Below are 21,313 nucleotides of genomic sequence, written 5' to 3' on the forward strand. Positions count from 1 at the left end.
CAAGCATGAGCTACTGCACCCAGCCCGCTTCTCCATTTCTATGCTTTTGCATAGAAAGGGAATTTCTCTTCCTGAAATGCCCTTTCCACCCATCAGCACTTGTCCAAATCTGACCTATCCTTTCAGGCATAGTTCAAAAGGCATCTCCTCCAGAAATCTTTCCCTGATTTACCAAGTCATAATTGTTAGTATCAAACTTCACAGTAGTTAGCCTGGAGTCTTTACTACATTCCACATACAAATGTTTTATATTCCTTACTGGGAGATCTACTTGAAGTAGAATATACACCTGATTTATCTTAGTATCCCTTCTATGGTGTCTACCATCATGAATAATGCATAACAAGTCCTCACTAAATGTACATTGAATGAATGAATAATACTGGTATTAACTGATATACAGTATTTTGCTTTTGTTTAAGTCAAACCTTTTTTTCACTCACTTTAAATTTTAATCAATTAGTCCCTAATTAAGCTATATGCTTATTAGTCTATACTAATTAATTTGGCATCATAAAGACTACTAAATTTCTATGGGGAAAAAAGTCTCAATTTCAGTCCCAGCCTTGTCATTTCACCCTAAGCTTCAGTGTTCTCATGTTTGTGTTCAAAGAAGATAGAAACTGTGGCCAGCGCAGTGGCTCATGCCTGTCATCCCAGCACTCTGCGAGGCCAAGGCAGGTGGATTGCTTGAGCCCAGGAGTTCAAGACTGGCCTGGGCGACATGGCAATACTCCATCTCTACAAAAAATACAAAAATGAGTTGGGTGTGGTGGCATACGCAAGTAGTCCCAGCTACTTGTGAGGCTGAGGTGGGAGGGTCACCTGAACCTGGGAGGTCAAGGCTGCAGTGAGCTATGATTGCATCACTGCCCTGTAGCCTAGGCAACAGAGCGAAACCTTGTCTCAAAAAAAAAAAAAAAAAGAAATTGTGTCTTGTTTATCTTTGTATTCTCCATAGTAGCACAGTGTCTAGCTTATAATTATACTGGCTAATATTTATTGAGTAATTACTATGGGAAGTGTTACTGTTTTTTGTTTTTTTGAGACAGAATCTCGTTGTGTCACCCAGGCTGGAGTGCAGTGGCACAATCTTGGCTCACTGCAACCTCCACCTCCTGGGTTCAAGCAGTGCTGTGCCTCAACCTCCCAAGTAGCTAGGATTATAGGCACACACCACCACGCCCAGCTAATTTTTTGTATTTTTAGTAGAGATGGGGTTTTGCCATGTTGTCCAGGCAGGTCTCAAATCCCTGAGTTCAGGCAATCTGCCCACCTTGGCCTCCCAAAGTGCTAGGATTACAGTGACCATGCCCGGCCTTTTTTTTTTTTTTTTTTTTTTTGAGATGAAGTTTTGTTCTTCTTGCCCAGGCTGGAGTCTGGAGTGCAATGGCTTGGTCTCCGCTCACTGCAACCTCTGCCTCCAGGGTTCAAGCGATTCTCCTGCCTCAGCCTCCCAAATAGCTGGGATTACAGGTGCCTGCCACCACACCTGGCTAACTTTTGTATTTTTGGTAGAGATGGGGTTTCACTATGTTGGCCAGGCTGGTCACAAACTCCTGACCTCAGGTGATCCACCCGCTTTGACCTCCCAAAGTGCTTGGATTACAGGCGTGAGCCACAGAGCCCAGCTGTGTTTTTATACGTATTAATTAATTTAACTCTCACAAAAACCCTGTGAGGCAATTCTGTTATTCCCATTTTACAGACGGGGAAACAGACAAAGAGAGGTGAAAAAATGTAGTCTAGGTTACATAACTAGAAATAGCAGGGCCAAGATCTGAACCAAGGCAGCGGGGTTCCAGAGCTCCTAGTCTTAACCCCTAGGCTAGCCTGCTTCTCAGTAAATGTTTTCTTTTTTTTTTTTTGAGATGGAGTCTCACTCTGTTGCCCAGGCTGGAGTGCAGTGGTGTGATCTTGGCTCACTGCAACCTCTGCCTCCCAGGTTCAAGCAATTCTCCTGCCTCAGCCTCCTGAGTAGCTTGGACTACAGGTACGTGCCACCACACCCAGCTAATTTTTGTACTTTTAGTAGAGACAGGGTTTCACCATGTTGGCCAGTCTGGTCTTAAACTCCTGACCTCAGGTGATCCACCTGCCTCGGCCTCCCAAAGTGCTGGGATTAAAGGTGTGAGCCACAGCGCCCAGCCTCAGTAAGTGTTTTCTAAATGAAGAAAAGAGAATGATAACATCTGACCCCAAACTAGTGAGCATAAGAGAAAGATGCATATGCATATCAAATGCACCTTGGAAACATGACATATGTTGAATGTAAATACTCTCGAGCTACTAATTATTGAGCTACTGTGTGGCAGGCATTGCAGACATCTATTTCTAATCCTCAGTCTTGAAACAGGCCTTCTTTATTAACCTCATTTGACAGGTAAGGAAACAGACTCAGGGAGGGTAGGTACTTTGCCCGAAGTCAAACTGTGAATGGCAGAACACTTCCCATAGTAATTACTCAATCAATATTAGCTATTATAATTAGAAGCTAGACACTATCCTAGTATGGAGACTTCAAATCCAGGTTTGACTGGCTCTAAAGTCTGTGTTCCCTCCTCTCTGTTATGCTTCCGTGAGCTTTTCACTGCTCAGGTTAACTGAAGCAAAATGAAATAATGCCTGCTCTGCTCATAATTAAAATAGGTAGAATGGCCGGGTGCAGTGGCTCACACCTGTAATCCCAACACTTTGGGAGGCCAAGGCTGGTGGATCACGAGGTCAAGAGATCGAGACCATCCTGGCCAACATGATGAAACCCCGTCTCTACTAAAAATACAAAAATTAGCTGGGCGTGGTGGTGCACACCGGTAGTCCCAGCTACTTGGGAGGCTGAGGCAGGAGAATCGCTGGAACTTGGGAGATGGAGGTTGCAGTGAGCCGAAATCGTGCCACTGCACTCCAGCCTGGTGACAGAGCAAAACTCCATCTCAAAAAACAAACAAACAAACAAAAAACCAGGTAGAACATTTTCTTGGTCCTATGTTAAAATAACTTATTCATAATGATATCCTTGAGGGTCCTGCAAGATCCTAATGTATCTTTTAACACTTAGCCAAAGAGGTATCTTCTTAAGGGTATGACTCAGTTTTGGTTTCACAGAGTTTTGTGTTTAAGTGTATTTAATTGCTTTGAAATGTGGAGGCATATGTCTTAAGAAATCACAATAGTCATAAATCACTGAATTGTGAAGTCAGAAGAGGAAAAGCTAGTTTAGACCTCTCATTTTCCAAATGAGGCAATTAAGATCCAAGTTGATATATGATTTGCCAACAGTCACACAGCTAAGTGGTGGCTACGCCAGGACTGGAATCCAGGGCCAACCCCCAGAACTCTTTAACTCCTTGTCCAATGCTTCCACCAATTTGTAAAGTTGATCACCTGCTCAGTCTTCTTCTGTAGGAAAACCTAAAGCTAGAGGAACCGGGTAGAAAGGAATGAAAATGAAGTCGGAATAAGGCAATTGCAAATGTTTCCAATTTAAATGAAGACACAGCAGCCTTGTCTGTGTATTTACAGTCGAGTTTCCTGAACGTCAAGTACCAGGCAGTGGTTGGGATGGTGAGGTTTCCCAGAACCCTGGAAGGAGGCAGTCCTCCGGAATCTTTCTCTATGCCAGCTGCAACAAAAGAGAGCTGCCCAAGGCTGGAAACTCTGGTGAAAACAAAAAGCTCTCAGCCTCAAAGGTGCTGACATTTCAACTAGGAAAACTGAGAAAGAATACAGGCTTTAAATTCCCACAGAAAAACATAAAGTTCCTTTGCAAAGGAGATGTAGCAGGAGGAAGCCAAGTTATCAAGTGGAGGTTGTGACTCAGTTTGTAGGAAATAATTAAAACCTGAATGTGGATGCATCCTTAGCTTAAAGAGTAACTTTTCCAGAAGTCGTATGCTTCTTTCCCTACCTCCAGCTCCTGGGTGATGACTTCCTTATTTTCTATCTCTTCTCCTCTGGAAGGTAAACAGACAAGAGACAAGTAAGACATGAAGGAAAGCTCTGGAGAGAGTAGACTCTACTAGGGCAAAAATAACACTTCCACTGAGCTAAAGAAACATGACATAAGTAAAACTGTGTATGCTGACCCAGTGCTCATGGGGAAGAAGTGATCACCCAGGTGGCGTGGTCTGAACATTGGTATAAAATGACTTCTCAACCTGCCAAGACCTGAAATTCCCACTGTGAAAGTTAATCATTGGTTAGAACAGTTGTACTTTAAGTGTGCTTTGGGGACCCTTTCAGTGGGTCTTCAAGGGTAAAACTATTTTCATAATAATACTAAGGTATTATTTGCCTTTCTCACTGTGTTAATATTTGTAAACATGATTGCAAAAGCAATGGTGGGCAAAATTGCCAATGCCTTAAAACAAATCTAGCCAGTTGCACTAGGCTGTACTATCAGTCAAAGAAATCTTTACTGCTGCATAGGGAAAAAAAAAATCCAGTTTCACTGAATATCCTTGAGGAAGAATAAAAAAAAAAGCAATCATTTTATAGAATCTCAATCTTTAACTACATGTCTCTTTAAATGTTATGTGATAAAACACGAAGTATGCATAAAGCGCTTCTGCTGCATACCAAAATATGATAGTTATTTTAGGGAAACTCACTTGTGTGACTGTTTAAGCTGCAAACTGAACTGTCTGCTTTTCTTCATGGAATATTTTACTTGAATGATCAGCTAACAGACAAACTATGGTTGTTATTCATACTTGGAAGTTTGACAGACACTTTCTTAAAAATGAATAAAATAGGCATGTCAACTCAAGGAAAAGAACTGACAATACTTGTTGTCAACAATAAATTTTGGGCTTTCAAGTGAAAATTTAAATTTTTGAAAATTTCCATCCACCATTTTGAGTTTGACAGTTTCCAAATACGTCAACACTTTTAAGACTGTGGTGATATTAACAAATATTTTTCGATACTGTATAATGAAATGTATCAATATTTGGAGGATGTGCATAATTCAGTGAACCAAAATATTCCAAACGACCAGTGAAACACATCATGTTACAAAATCATCCTAGGTCAGGCCAGGCGCAGTGGCTCACGCCTGTTAATCCTGGCGCTTTGGGAGGCCAAGGCAGGTGGATCACCTGAGGTCAGGAGTTCGAGACCAGCCTGGCCAAAGTGGTGAAACCCTGTCTCTACTAAAAATACAAAAAAGGCCTAGTGCGGTGGCTTACGCCTGTAATCCCAGCACTTTGGGAGGCCGAGGTAGGTGGATTACCTGAGGTCGGGAGTTTGAAACCAGCCTGATCAACATGGAGAAATCCCATCTCTACTAAAAATAAAAAATTAGCCGGGCATGGTGGTGCATGCCTGTAATCCTAGCTACTTGGGAGGCTGAGGCAGGAGAATTGCTTGAACCGGGAGGCAGAGGTTTTGGTGAGCTGAGATTGCACCATTGCACTCCAGCCTGGGCAACAAGAATGAAACTCCATCTCAAAAAAATAAATAAATAAAAATAAAAATACAAAAAATTAGCTGGGCGTGGTGGCAGGCGCCTGTAATTCCAGTTACTTGGGAGGTTGCGGTAGGAGAACCACTTGAACCCGGGAGGTGGAGGTTGCAGTGAGCCAAGATCGCACCATTGCACTCCAGCCTGGGTGACAAGAGTGAAACGCGGTCTCAAGACAAAACAAAAACAAAAATCATCCTAGGTCAAACATTCATTCAAAGAACAACAAAGACCAGTGGATTTTAATGTAACAGAGTTCAAAAAGTTCATGACATAATTTCAGATTCCACATTGCAACTAATCTTAAAAATAACTACCATTAAAAAAAAAAAAACCCAAACTACGATTTGTCCAGTTTTGTCGCAGGGTCAAAGAATATCCACAATGATCTGAGAGGGCTACTAATATAGTCCTACCTTTCCAAACTACAAATACATATAAGCTGTTTTTTTGTTTTGTTTTTTTTTTTGAGATGTTGTTTCGCTCTTGTTGCCCAGGCTGGAGTGCAATAGCGCAATCTCGGCTCACTGCAACCTCCGCCTCCCAGGTTCAAGCGATTCTCCTGCCTCAGCCTCCCAAGTAGCTGGGATTACATGCACCCACCACCACGCCTCGCTAATTTTTGTATTTTTAGTAGAGATGGGGTTTCACCATGTTGGCCAGACTGGTCTCAAACTCCTGACCTCAGAAGATCCGCCTGCCTCGGCCTCCCAAAGTGCTGGGATTACAGGCGTGAGCCACCGCACCTGGCCTGATTTTTTTTTTCTCTCTTTTTGAAGTTGAGACAAGGTCTCACTCTGATCCCCAGGCTGGAGTACAGTGGTGCAGTCATGGCTAGCTGCAGCCTCAACTCCCTGGGACAACCGATTCCTCCTGCCTTAGCCTTCCAAGCAGCTGGGATCACAGGTGCAAACCACCATGTCCAGCTAATTTCTTTTATTTTTTGTAGAGATGGGGTCTCACTTTGTTGCCCAGGCTGATCTCAAACTCCTATGCTCAAGCAATCCTCCCACTTGAGCCTCCCAAAGTGCTGGGATTACAAGAGTGAGCCACTGCACCTAGCCAAAAGTTCCCTTCTATTTCTAGTTTATTGTTTTGTTTTATTTTTTTGAGACAGTCTCACTCTGTTGCACAGGCTGGAGTGCAGTGGCGCGATCTGCTCACTGCAGCGTCTGCCTCCCAGGTTGAACTGATTCTCCTGTCTCAGCCTCCCGAGTAGCTGGGACTACAGGTCTGCACCACCATGCTCAGCTAATTTTTGTATTTTTAGTAGAGACAGGGTTTCACCATGTTGACCAGGCTGCTCTTGAACTCCTGACTTCAGGTGATCTGCCTGACTTGGCCTCCCAAAGTGCTGGTATTACAGATGTGAGCCACTGAACCCAGCTGTTTTTTTTTTTAATTGTTTTTATCATGAAAAGGTGAGATGCTGGGTTTGATCAAATGCAGTGCAGTGGCAAGATCTCGGCTCACTGCAACCTCCACCTCCCGGGTTCAAGCGATTCTCCTGCCTCAGCCTCCTGAATAGCTGGGATTACAGGCATGAGCCATCTTGCCTGGCTCACTAAATATAACTTTAATAATACCGTATTTGTGGCATATATTATTCTTAAATTAATAAACACACTTTTAAATTTTTGCTGTAATTTTTTTTTTTTTTTTTAAAGACAGAGTTTCACACTGTTGCTTGGGCTGGAGTGCAGTGGGACCATCCCGGCTCACTGCAACCTCCGTCTCCCGAGTTCAAGCAATTTTCCTGCCTCAGCCTCCTGGTTAGCTGGGATCACAGGCGCCTGTCACTATGCTCAGCTATTTTTTTTTATTTTTGGTAGAGACGGGGTTTCACCATGTTGGCCAGGCTGGTCTCGAACTCCTGACCTCATGATTCACCCCCCCCCCCCCCCCCCGCCTCGGCCTCCCAAAGTGCTGGGATTACAGGTGTGAGCCACTGTGCCTGGCCAAATTTTTGCTTTAATTTTTATGACAAATATTGACAGATAAATCAAAAGCTCTTTGGGCTCCTTAATAATTTTAAAGAGTGCAAGGTGGGTGCTGGTGGCTCATGCCTGGAATTCCAACACTTTGGAAAGCTAAAGAGGGAGGACCCCTTGGGCCCAGGAGTTTGAGACCAGCCTGAGCAACATAGTGAGACTTCATTTCTACAAAAAAAATTTTAAGATTAGCCTGGTGTGGTGGCACTATGCCTGTAGTCCTAGCTTCTCTGGAGGCTGAGGTGGGAGGATCCCTTGAGCCCAGCAGGTCAAGGCTGCATTGATCACACCACTACATGTGAAACCCTGTCTTGGGAGGAAAAAAAAAAAAAGAAAGAAAAATTGCAAGGGAGTCGAGATGAAAAAATATATATATTTTTTGAGACGGAGTCTCACTCTGTGGCCCAGGCTGGAGTACAGTGGCACAATCTCAGCTCACTGCAACCTCCATCTCCCAGGTTCAAGCAATTCTCCTGCCTCAGCCTCCTACCACCATGCCTGGCTAATTTTTGTATTTTTAGTAGAGATGGGGTTTCACCATGTTGGCCAGGCTGGTCTTGAACTCCTGACCTCAAGTGATCCATCCACCTCGGCCTCCCAAAGTGCTGGGATTATAGGTGTGAGCCACTATGCCCAGCCCTGAGATGTAAAATTTTGAGAAACACTGCTTCAAAGATATGTTGTCCTAGGCTGGGTGTGGTGCCTCACACCTATAATCCCAACACTTGGGGAGGCAGAAGTGAGAGGACTGCTTGAGGCCAGGGGTTTGAGACTAGCCTGGACAACATAGCGAGATCTGCTTCTCTTCAAAAAAAAAAAAAAAAAAAAGTTGTCCCTAATTTAGAAACTCATATGAATAATATATATACTGAATATAAAATTCCTGGGAAAGACAGTCCTGCAAGATGCTACTTTACCAGTCTCCTGAACTGGGTGAAGGTAAAGAAGAGGTGACCTGTGGCAATGCACTAGCACTAACTGGTGTTTGTATAGGCTACCCTCCTACCTTTGAAATTACCTGATACTCTTCCCATATCTGATTTTGAATTTATACACATTGGGTCCTGCATGAAGAAACCTTGTCTCTGGAAACGGGTAGGTAAAGGGTTTTAAACTCATTGCTCCCAAACGATAGCCTAAATAAAATAGAAAGAGAATTACTAAAAAGCTAATGATTGTTCCTTATTTACAGGAATGGGAACCTGTCCAATCTGTAACATCTCTTCATGAGTAAAATGTCCAACACTAAGCACTACTGCCTACGTACCCGGATCATCACTTGGAGCATTCTCCTACCTGCATGGGGAGAATACAGTGTGTTGGGATAATCTTTATGCTTGCAGTCAAAAGCCCAGAATTCAAGTTTGATCATTTATGACCTTATGCAAATCATTTCTCTTCAAGAAGACTAATGATACTAGTATCCACCCTGATGACTCGGAGTCTTTGTTAGAATTAAATGTTTCTCCCAAGTATCTCTTGAATCTGTTCTTCTCTCCCATCCCCACTTCCACTGGAATCTCAGTGGATACAGAGAGGGCTCAAGTTAAATAATGACACAATCCAAAGGATACACCAATTACAAGCCAATTAGGAGGACGTCTGCTATCAATTTTAGATGAAATTAAGGTATTACTACAACGTCCTGCCACAACCAATGTAGCAAATAAGGATGTACACTAATGTTTTTGAGTGGCACCAAGGAATGGCTTATTTTCCAGATCTATCAATTACTCTTCCTTTCCCCCACTTGTGAGGCTTCCCTGTGTTCCAAGAGTGCCTACTATACCCCTAGCACTTACTATTTTATTTCTCCTGTTCTAGAATCTCTGTCCACTTAAGGTCGTCTCTGTGGGGAGTTAAGGGGAGAGATGGAAAAAATAAAAATAAATAATTAGAGGAGATCCAGAGTTCCTAAGGATCAAAACTAGTTATATACATCAGTACAAGTATAAAAATTACATGGTATTGGTTTCAGAGGCAGCTGAGATGGAGTCGACAGAACGGGCCCAAAATAAAGAGAATCTGAGTTTGAATCTCAGTCCAATGTCCGTAATTTCTGAGCCTTGGTTTTCTTACTTACACAATAACAACTCTCAATAACAACTTTTGCCATGCCCGATTCTAAGTTTAATCTCACTTAATCCTCACAACAAGCCTATAAGTCTAAATTTGATAGGTGAGGAAACTGAGGCACTGAGGAATGAATTAAACTGCCCATAGCTATGAATGTTAGAATTTGAATTTAAACTAAGGCAATACAGATCCAGAATTGATATTCTTTAACCACTCTGCCAGTCTGCTTCCTGGGGTTATAAGGAGGAAAAAACAAGATAATAAACATAAAATCACTTTTTAAGCAGTAAAATATCATATACACATAAAGGACTATTTTCATTATGCTTTTCTCCATATTATTCTGATGCCATTTCTACTCAGTAGGGAAAAATTTTCTATGGTAGAAACTCTTCCATGGTAGAGTCACAAGTTCTACGTGCCCGAAGAATGGAATTTCCCACAATTTCCAAAGTTCAAGTCTGGGGCTGCCAGTAAAGAGATACCCCAGTGTCTGATCTTGGCTGCCTGGGATTAGAATGACATGAGAGTGGAGCCAGAGCCCATGAGACTATTTAGACTAGAATTGCAGTCAAAAATGAAAAGAAATAGTTGTGCCAACTGCAAAGTCCCCAGAGGGGAAATACTGATCATATCCTGAGAAAAAACTGATGCCCCATACCAAAGGCATGGCAGGAACCCAGGCTAGTTTTGATGTTTTAGTGCCAGATGACTCTTCTCAGTAGGCAGTGAGCCCACCTGGTTAGACTTACATTGCTGCTACAGAAATTTAACTCTTAATTCTTCCAAGGATTCTTTTTTTGTTTTTGTGGTTTTTTTTTTTTTTGAGACAGGGTCTCACTCTGTCACCCAGGCTGGAGTGCAGTGGCATGATCTCGGCTCACTGCAACTTCTGCCTCCCAGGTTCAAGTGATCCTCCTGCCTCAGCCTCCCGAGTAGCAGGGACTACAAGCATACACCACCATGCCCAGCTAATTTTTGTATTTTTAGTGGAGACGGGCTTCACCATGTTGGCCAGACTGGTCTTGAAGTCCTGACCTCAGGTGATCTGCCTGCCTCGTCCTCCCAAAGTGCTGGGATTACAGGCGTGAGCCACTGCGCCTGGCTCTTTTTTTTTTCTTTTCTTTTTTTTTTTTAAGAGACAGGGTCTTGCTCTGCCATCCAGGCTGGAGTACAGTGGTATACTCATAGCTCACTGCAGCGCCAAACTCCTAGGCTCAAGAGATCCTCCCACCTTAGCCTCCAGAGTAGCTAGGACTACAGATGCATACCACCATGCCCAGCTAATTTTTAATTTTTGGAGACAGGGTCTCACTATGTTGCCCAGGCTAGTCTTGAACTCCTGGCCTCAAGTGATCCTCCTGCCTCAGCCTCCCAAAGTGCTGGATTACAGGCATGAACCACTGCCATCTGACCAGGGGATTCTACTAGGATGCAATAACTTGCCTCCCGCCCCACCCCTAACAGAGGGATGGGGCATCAGAGCAAAGGAAATGAAGGACATTTGCTGGAAATGACAGTCCGAAGAGGAAATTTCATGTGCTGTACCACAGCTGGCTGTCTGAAAGAAGAAAAAACAGCCCTCTTCCAGCGAGGGCCTGTTCCTGTTAATTGCTGGCTGCCCGATTCAGAAACAAACACCATACACTAATTACCTCATTTGAAAATAAAGATTAGACAGTGTATCCCAAACAACCACATAGGAGTAATGGTTCAAATATTTCACAGGGTTATTTTCCAACATTGAGTACTGTGGCCATGGTGATATTACGTCCCAGTAACTATTATTAAGTTGATGAGATCTTGTATATGAAGGGTCAGACTCTCCACGCATTTTTAGGTGACCACAAATCATGGCTTTAAAACAAAGGAAGAAAACTTACAGGCAGTATGGGATAGTGCAAAAGACATAAGATTTGGAATTGGAGGACCAAGGCTTGAGTCCTGCTTCTGCCTCTATTAGTCATTAGTCCCTGATCAAGTCACTTAACTTCTTCATTTCCTAGTTTCTATGTCTACAAATGGGGATTCCAATGACCCCTGGAATGTGGGGATTAAATGAGATAATGCTGTAAGCAGCTACTTTGTAAGTTCCAGAGTATTATATAAACGTTAGCACTTACGATAGATTTGAAGAGTTTCTCCCTAATGCTTCACTAGAAAAGCAAATTCAAGGCCGGGCATGGTAGCTCACGCCTGTAATCTCAGCACTTTAGGAGGCTCAGGTGGGCAGATCACCCAAGGTCAGGAGTTTGAGACCAGTCTGGCCAATGTGGCGAAACCCCGCCTCTACTAAAAATACAAAAATTGGCCGGGCGTGGTGGGGGGCACCTGCAATCCCAGCCACTCGGGAGGCTAAAGCATGAAAATTGCTTGAACCCAGGTTGCAGAGGTTGCAGTGAGCCAAGATCGTGCCACTGCACTCCAGCATGGGAGACAGAGTGAGACTCCATCTCAAAAAAACAAACAAACAAAAAAGCAAATTCAAGAGAGCACTACTTTCCAGGAAATCAATTCTTGAGACAGAGAGCACATACGTGCAAAACTGATTAGCTTTAATCTCAATGCAAAATCTGACAAATTCCAACCAAGAACTTTTCCTTGAAAATACCCAAGAATTAGATGTAAATGACACATAGGGACTGATGTTTGAAGGAAAATTATTTTTCAAGGTTTTGGTAATTTGCTTCACATAAACATCTGGGTCAGTGCATAGAACCTGAAGCAGGGCCAAATGCTATATGAGGATAATAATATTGACTACTGAGGCAGAAGGAGCTTATGATTTAGCACTCTGCTACTAAATATGTCTGGTGACAGTTGATAAAGTCTTTCACAGTGTTGAGAAATAAAAGAGCTTCCATAAGCACTTATTCAAAATACATTGACTGGGCTGGGCGCAGTGGCTCAGGCCTGTAATCTCAGCACTTTGGGAGGCTGCAGCAGGTGGATCACCTGAGGTCGGGAGTTTGAGACCAGGCTGGCCAACATGGTGAAACCCCGTCTTTACTAAAAATACAAAAATTAGCTGGACATGGTGGTGGGCGCCTATAATCCCAGCTACTTGGGAGACTGAGGCAAGAGAATCGCTTGAACCCGGGGAGGTGGAGGCTGCGATGAACCAAGATTGTGCCACTGCACTCCAGCCTGGGCAACAGAGCAAGACCCCATCTCAAGACCATTAATGAGTGTGGGTAACAAAATATAATATGAAAATCTGATGCTATGAATCCAACACCTGTGTTTTAGAAATGAGATTGAGGACAGATGACTAGCTGCTCCTTCCACATTGTTTTTGAGACGGAGTCTCACTCTGTTGCCCAAGCTGGAGTGCAGTAGCACGATCTCAGCTCACTGCAACCTTTGCCTCCCAGGTTCAAGTGATTCTCCTGTCTCAGCCTCCCACGTAGCTGGGATTACAGGCATGCACCACCACACCTAAATTTTGTATTTTTTTTAGTAGAGACAGGATTTCACCATGTTGGCCAGCCTGGTCTTGAACTCCGGACCTCAGGTGATCTACCTGCCTCAGCCTCCCAAAGTGCTGGGATTACAGGCGTGAGCCACCGCACCCAGCCTCCTTTCACTTTCAAAAGTCCTTGGCTGGTCTCAGAGGTCTGTCCACCTTTGCTGAAGTAGATTCAGCGTGTATGTCCAACTAGAGACTCATGAACGCCTATAGCTGGAAATGCCTTCCATTTTGGTGGGGGATGATAGGGAAGTGACTTCTCCAAAGAAGGAAATGACTTCCACAAAGTTACATAATCCAAGATTAGCCCCTCAAGATTGTTAACTTCTTTGGCACACACATTTTTCATTACAACATATCACTCGGTCAGTCATTTTACCAAACTGTAACCCTGGTCGCGCTCACCACTCTGCGTGACAAAGGCAATTCATTCTGGATACAAAAACATCAAAGCAAAATTTAATTTTTTTTTTTTTTTTTTGAGACAGAGTCTCGCTCTGTCACCCATGCTGCAGTATGATGTTGGCTCACCGTAACCTCTGCCTCCGAGGTTCAAGCAATTCTCATGCCTCGGCGTCTCGAGTAGCTTGTACTACAGGCGCCCACCACCACACCTGGCTAATTTTTGTATTTTCTGTAGATATGGGGTTTCGCTATGTTGCCAGGCTGGTCTCAAACTCCTGAGCTCAAGAGATCCACCCACTTTGGCCTCCCAAAGTGCTGGCATTACAGGTGTGAGCCACTGCACCCGGCCTAATGTAAGCTTTTTGATTAAAGCTTCTTAGAATTATAATTTTGGACATAAAGTGTTACATCCACATTTGTTTGTCATAAAGCTCTATTATTCTCAGTTTTCTTACCTTGCATGGTGATTAGGATGATTAGTGAAATAATGCATGTATAATTGTTTTTTCTAGTACTTAGTACACAGATTACTGGATAAAGTCTTTTTTATAAGCGTTAAAATATGGAACAGGAAGAGACTAATGACATAAGACTACCCAGAATACTTCCATGTTTATTGACATCATTCTGTTTTCTCATAGGTTTCTTCCTGCCCTTTCTGGTAAGACACAACCTTTAAAATGCCACTTGTGCAGGAATGGATTTGCCCTTAGAACTGTGTCAGACTTAATTTTGTTTTGTTTGGTGGGAGTAGGAGGAATAACTAAACCTTGTTTGGGGGTAGGGGGGATAACTAAACCTAACAGAGAATTAGGAAGCTGTTCTGGGAAGCTGTTCTGACGTGAGATCAAAAGGCCTCAGTGGGTAACTCAATAAACCAGAAAGGAGTCTAAATTAACCTCTTAAGTTAACTTAGTTTATCTTTGTTACTCTTTGCACTTAAGTTACTCTTTGCACAAAAATGCATCTTCCCCTTTCACCTTAACCATCCTAAGAGCTAATGAAAAACGACCTTTGGCCAATAGGTCCAGGATGTGCTCCTTATTCTGGAAATGCAACAGCGTCTCACCTCACCACCCTGTCCAGTAGTTGTGGCTTGTTACATGAAAATTAACCTGTCCCTTAGAATTCACATCATGCGGCCGGCCACAGTGGCTCATGCCTGTAATCCCAGCACTTTGGGAGGCCGAGGCAGGCTGATCACGAGGTCAGGAGATCGAGACTATCCTGGCTAACACGGTGAAACCCCATCTCTACTAAAAATACAAAAGATTAGCCAGGCATGGTGGCAGGCGCCTGTAGTCCCAGCTACTCAGGAGGCTGAGGCAGGAGAATGGCGTGAACCCGGGAGGGAGAGCTTGCAGTGAGCCGAGACTACGCCACTGCACTCCAGCCTGGGCAACAGAGCGAGACTCGGTCTCAAAAAAAAAAAAAGAATTCACATCATGCTGAATTCACTGCAGCACTCTAAATATCCTACCAACCGCAGGAACCCAAAAAGCACTTGGATATAAAACTGCAAGCAAGGAAGGACATTTTATTTTTTTGATTACACCATTGGGTGAGCTGCCCAGAAGCAGTACATGTAAGGAAGAAGATTAAAAATGAAAAAAAAAAAAAAAAAAAAAAAAGCAGCAGCAGCAGTAGTTTCAGAAGGGCAAATGATGGAGAGAATATCCTTAGCTCGAAAGAAAGCAAGCAATTTTAACAACTGATACAGCCAGACACAGTGGCTCACCCCTGTAATCTTAGCACTCTGAGAGGCCAGGGCAGGAGGATCACCTGAGATCAGGAGTTCAAGACCAGCCTGGCCAACATGGTGAAACCCTGTCTCTACTAAAAATACAAAAATTAGCCAGGCATTGTGGTGGAAGCCTGTAGTCCCAGCTACTCGGGAGGCTGAGGTAGGAGAATTGCTTGAACCCAGGAGGCGGAGGTTGCAGTGAGCCAAGATTCTGCCACTGCAATCCGGCCTGGGCGACAGAGTGAGACTCCATCTCAAAAAAAGAAAAGAAAAGAAAAAAGAAAATGACTTTTTATATAAAGAGGGCACATTTTACTAACCTTAATCCAATTCTGGTGAGATATTAAGGAGATAAGAATTGTACTCGTGGCCAGGCGTGCAGTAGCTCACGCCTTGTAATCCCAGCACTCTGGGAGGCCGAGGCAGGCGGATCACTTGAGGTCAGGAGTTCGAGACCAGCCTGACCAACATAGTGAAACCCAGTCCCTAATAAAAATACAAAAACTAGCTGGGCATGGTGGCGGGTGCCTGTAATTCCAGCTACTCAGGGGGCTGAGGCAGGAGAATCACTTGAACCCGGGAGATGGAGGTTGTAGTGAGCTGAGAACACACCATTGCACTCCAGCCTGAGCGACAGAATGACTGTCTCAAAAAAAAAAAAAAAAGAAAAAGAAATGTACTTGCTAGGTTTATAGAAAGATATACTTGGCCAGGTGTTGTGGCTCATGCCTATAATCCCACTTTCAGAGGCAGAGGCAGGACTACTTGAGTCCAGGAGTTCGAGACCAGCCCGGGCAACACAGTGAGCCCTCGTCTGTATCATATAAAAAAAAGAAAAAGGCCAGGTGCTGTGGCTCATACCTGTAATCCCAGCACTTTGGGAGGCTGAGTCGGGCAGATCACTTGAGGTCAGGAGTTCGAGATGAACCTGGCCAATGTGGTGAAAGCCCGCCTCTACTAGAATATAAAAATTAACCGGGCGTGGTGGTGGCGCCTGTAATCCCAGCTACTCTGGAGGCTGAGGCAGGAGAATCACTTGAACTCAGGAGGCAGAGGGTGCAATGAGCCGAGATCATACCATTGCACTCCAGCCTGAGCAACAAGAGCGAAACTCTGTCTCAAAAAAGAAAAAGAAAAAAGAAAAAGAAAAGAAAAGGAAAAAGAAATAAAGTGCTGGTTTCCCCGTAACATGTCAGGGAAGCCCACTCTAAGTAAGTGACTAATTTCTAAAGGAAGGATATGAGCTAGTGAGGCACAAATGGAGAATGGATGGCGGGTCTGGGGTGGGTAGAGGAAACAGCAGGTACAAGAGTACTCAGTTGAGAAAAAGCATGGCACTTTCAAAAGAGAGAAGTACAGTAACCCGAACACAGTGGGCAAGAAAGACAATGCTACAAGGTGAGACTATACAGAGAAGTGAGTCAGTCAGCACATATCTGAGACCCTACAGTGTATCAGGCACTGTTCTGGGCACTAATATGGTAAGTAACAAGAGAGACATGATCCCTCGTCTTTAAGGGCTTACATTTCAGGAGGTGTGGAGAGCAACATTCAACATATAAATAAATAAACAAATATAAATTGAGGTACTCTAAATAGCATCAAGAAAATATGTGGTTTTATTTAGGATGACTAGAAGGCTGCTTTAGCTAGTATGGCCAGTGATGGCCTTTCAGAATAAATCACAACTGACTTGAGGCCTTCATGGAAAGGAGCAACGATCACGGGGAAAAGCATTCCAAGCAGAAAAATCAGCAAGCGCAGATGTCTGTGATGAGTTTAATGGACAGAAAGGTCAGTGTGGCTAGAACATTGACAATGAAGAGAGAGAGGAGGGAGATGAAGATGGAGTGTTGGGCAGGGACCAGATCGTGTAAGGCTTGTAGGCCATTGTAAAAAGTCCAGATTTTATGCCAAGGATTTTATAAAGGGGAGATAAATGATTTGATATATGCTTTATAAATATCTAAATATCTATTTTAATTTTATTTTAGAGACAGGATTTCTCTCTGGTGCCCAGGCTGGAGTATAGCGACACAATCACAGCTCAGTGCAGCCTCAACCTCCCAGGCTCAAGCAATCCTCCCACCTCAGCCTCCCAAGTAGCTGGGACTACAGGTGCCCACCACTATACCCAGCTAATTTTTGCAGAGATGGGGTTTCACTATGTTGCCCATGCTGGTCTCGAACTCCTGAGCTCAAGTGATCTGCCCACCTCGGCTTCCCTAAATGCTGGGATTACAAGCATGAGCCACCAGGCCGGGCATGGTGGCTCACGCCTGTAATCCCAGCACTTTGGGAGGCTGAGGCGGGCGGATCATGAGGTCAGGAGATCGAGACAATCCTGTGAATGGCGAAACCCCATCTCTACTAAAAATAAAAAAAAAATTAGCTGGGTGTGGTGGCGGGCGCCTGTAGTCCCAGCTACTCAGGAGGCTGAAGTGGGAGAATGGCACGAACCCAGGAGGTGGAGCTCGCAGTGAGCCGAGATCGCACCACTACACTCCAGCCTGGGCCACAGAGCGAGACTCTGTCTCAAAAAAAAAAAAACAAGCATGAGCCACCAAGCTTGGTCCAAAATATCTAAATATCTGGTGACTGAAAGGAAGATGAACTGTAAGGGGACAGGAGGAGAAGTAGGGAGACCAGTTAAGAAGCTTCTGTAGTCGTTCAGGAGAAAGATGCTGCTGATTTGGACTTCGGATTTTAGAAATTAATAAATAGTTAGATTTGAGATATACTTTAGACTAACTAACGGACTAGATGTGGGAATCAAGGATGGCTCTCAGATTTTTTGCCTTTGCAATTAGGTAGACAATGGTACATACTCTACTGAGATGGGGAATAATTCTAGGGAAAGAGATTTGGGGTGGGAGGGAGCAGTGAAAATTAGTAGTTGTGTTTTAAGTCTAAGAAGCCTATGAGACATCCAAGTGGATATACCGAGGAGGCAGTCTCCTAGTGTGTAAGGGACAGAAATCAGAACGGAAATATACATTTGAGTCACCAGTGTTTAGATGGTATGTGAAACTACTGGAATAGATGATGAGATCATCCAGGGAGAAATTATAGAGAAGGGATGAGGGCCTTCCTTATAAGCCAGGTTACGGATTGTGGAATCTGTTGTCAGAGCAATCAGAAGGCACTGAAGGGTATAATAAAAAAAAAAAAACGACATGACCAGATGGCTGTGACTTAAAAAAAAAAAATCCCTCCTGGCTGCAATGTGGGAAACAACCCGGAACAAGAACAGATGAAAGGAGACCAGCTAGGAGCCTCCTACGGCTCAAGGCAGAAGCTGACAGTAGCCTGGTCTACAGTGATAAAAGTGAAGATGAGGAAAGGTGGACGGATTTGGAAGATGCTACTCAGGAAGCTGAGGCAGGCAAGACTCCGTCTTTTTTTTTTTGAGACGGAGTCTTGCTCTGTTGCCCAGGCTGGAGTGCAGCGGTGCGATCTTGGCTCACTGCAACCTCCGCCTCCCGGGTTCGAGCGATTCTCCTGCCTCAGTAATGACCTGGTGACTTGATAAGGTGAGGGACAGCGATGACTCCTGGTTGCTTGAGCAACTAACTGAAGAGGTAAAAGCACCATTTTCTGAAAACAGGAGCCTTGGAAAGTAAATTTTTGAGGGCAAGATGTTGAGTCTGTATCTGGAGATGCTGAAGTTTGAGATGCCAATGAGATAGCCAAAGAGAGATTCTAGATAAGACTGCTGGAAACTGGCTTCCTACCTGCAGATACATACATGAAGGAACTAGAGTTCAAAAAAGTGAAGGATGGGCCAGGCGCAGTGACACTTGCCTGTAATCCCAGCACTTTGGGAGGCCAAAGTGGGTGGATCACCTGAGGTCAGGAGTTCGAGACCAGCTTGGCCAACATGGTGAAACCCCATTTCTACTAAAAATACAAAAATTAGCCAGGTGTGGTGGCAGACACCTGCAATCCCAGCTACTTGAGAGGCTGAGGCAGGAGCATCGCTTGAACCCAGGAGGCAGAGGTTGCAGTGAGCCCAAATCTCACCATTGCACTCCAGCCTGGGGGACAAGAGGAAGACTCCTTTTTTTTTTTTTTTTTTTTGAGACGGAGTCTTGTTCTGTTGCCCAGGCTGGAGTGCAATGGTGCAATCTTGGCTCACTGCAACCTCCACCTCCTGGGTTCAAGCGATTCTCCTGCCTCAGCCTCCCGAGTAGCTGGGACTACAGGGGCCTGCCACCACACCCGGCTGATCTTTGTATTTTTAGTAGAGACGAGGTTTCACCATGTTGGCCAGGATAATCTCCATCTCCTGACCTCGTGATCCACCTGCCTCAGCCTCCCAAAGTGCTGGGATTACAGGCATGAGCCACCGTGCCTGGCCGACACTGTCATAAAAAAAAAAAGAAGAAGAAAGAAAAAGGATGTTCGGCAAAGTATACCTGCTGGCATCTTTCTGCCCACTTGCCCAGATGCCAAGATTCAATCAAGGCTCTGGGGAGTGGCACAGAGATCTCAGTGCCATGACTCATATTTACTTGCAAGGTGCAATCAGGCATTTGAAAGCCAGAAACTCATTCAAATCAAGACATGATGTGACAGGAAATGTTTCAATGGAAAAAATCTTGTTTTCATGGCAACAGCTAGGCTGGGGTTGGAGGGTGGGTATAGACCAGAGGAGCACTTTAGTTCCTGGGGAAAGTCTGTGGTAAGAAGGTGGGGTGTGGCCGGGCAAAGCGGCTCACACCTGTAATCCCAGCACTTTCGGATGCCGAGGCGGGTGGATATCCTGAGGTCAGGAGTTCGAGACCAGTCTGGCCAACATGGTGAAACCGTCTCTACTAAAAACACCAAAATTAGCCGCGTGTGGTGGCGGGCACCTGTAATCCCAGCACTTTGGGAGGCAGAGGCGGGTGGATCACTTGAGGTCAGGAGTTCAAGACCAGCCTGGCCAACATGGTGAAACCCCATCTCTACCAAAAATACAAAAATTAGCCAGGAGTGGCGACGCATGCCTGTAATCCCAGCTACTCAGGAGGCTGAGGCAGGAGAATCGCTTGAACCCAGGAGGCGGAGGTTGCAGTGAGTCAATATCGCCCCACTGAACTCCAGCCTGGGCGACAGAGCGAGACCCCGTCTCAAAAAAAAAAAAAAAAAAAAAAGGAGGGAGGGAGTTGCGGGGGGGCGGGGAAGGAGGAGGAGGGTGAGGCGCTGGGTGTGGAGAGGGGAAAGGGCAGTCTCCGGAGTCGGAGGATGACAGCAGGGACCCCCTACTCTGTGCCGGTCACTCGCCCGAGGGAGGGGACACAGGCCTGGAGCCCCCCGGTCTCCCTCGCACGCTCCCGGCCTGCGACCCGCGCTCCGGTCCCGCGGCCTCCCCGTGGGAGCCTTTCAGTGGCACGGCCTGCACCCTGGGCGAGCTTGCTGGGTGTCCCGAGAGCCCGGCGCTGAGAAAGGGACCTCAGGGGGCAGGGGGTACTGCACTTCGGCGGCGGAGGGTGGAGCCCGGCCCGGAAACTTCCCTCAGAAATAAATAGAAACGCAAAGACAACTTCCCGAGGGCCCCGGGCCGTCGTGTGCCGTTACCTCAGCCCCAGGTGGTTCCCAGGCTCGGCCAGGCTATGTCTCACACACTGACTAGGGGTCCTTCGGCCTCAGAAAAGTGGCCCCGGACAGAATACCCACTAAGAAGCGCTCTCTGAAAAAGGCGGGCGCCAACCTCGAACGAAGTCGTTTTGAGGGACTGGCTCGCCAGCTCCTAAGCGACTTCCGGGCTCGTGCCGCGCACCCGCCAGGTCTTCTGCGCACGCGCAAGTGCGCTTCCCACCGCCCCTTCGGGCGCAGCTCCAAGGCCTGGCCGCGGTCTGCGCGTGTGCATTTCATTGTCGACACCCGGAGGAAGCGCGCGGCCCCACCCACCGGACGCCTTGGCGCCTTCAGGTCCCTCCTGGATTTACCAGCCCATTGTTTATTTCGCGCCTGCTTTAGCGTGGTGTCGTCGGGAACTAGCGACTGCAGAGTCCTTACTGTGTGCTAGGCGTTATGCAGGGTACCTTCCTTTATTCCTCGGCGATATGCTCTGCGGCAGGCATTAATGCCCCAAATTTAGGATCGCTTGAGCTCAGGAGGCCGAGGCTGCAGTGAGCCGAGATCGCGCCACTGCACTCCAGCCTGCGCGACCAAGCGAG

General features: G+C 45.4%; 1 protein-coding gene across 4 annotated transcripts in view; it reads right to left on the minus strand.

Moving 5' to 3' along the window:
* Positions 1–20,963, minus strand: part of MAJIN (membrane anchored junction protein) — a 33,709-nt gene extending 12,746 nt beyond the window's left edge. For 2 of the 4 annotated variants that reach the window (XM_019037550.3, XM_031016308.3), the window contains exons 1-4: positions 20,712–20,963; positions 9,258–9,304; positions 8,474–8,591; positions 3,908–3,953 (exon numbers count right to left, since the gene is read on the minus strand). In XM_019037550.3, the coding sequence (XP_018893095.1) occupies positions 3,908–3,953; positions 8,474–8,574 (147 nt within the window). In that variant the 5' untranslated portion in view covers positions 8,575–8,591; positions 9,258–9,304; positions 20,712–20,963. The remainder of the gene's footprint in view (positions 1–3,907; positions 3,954–8,473; positions 8,592–9,257; positions 9,305–20,711) is intronic. The other 2 variants (XM_055354457.2, XM_055354456.2) reach the window with 2 other exon arrangements.
* Positions 20,964–21,313: the final 350 nt, after the last annotated feature.

Source organism: Gorilla gorilla, chromosome 9 (genome assembly GCF_029281585.2).
Source record: "Gorilla gorilla gorilla isolate KB3781 chromosome 9, NHGRI_mGorGor1-v2.1_pri, whole genome shotgun sequence".
Lineage (NCBI taxonomy): Eukaryota > Metazoa > Chordata > Mammalia > Primates > Hominidae > Gorilla > Gorilla gorilla.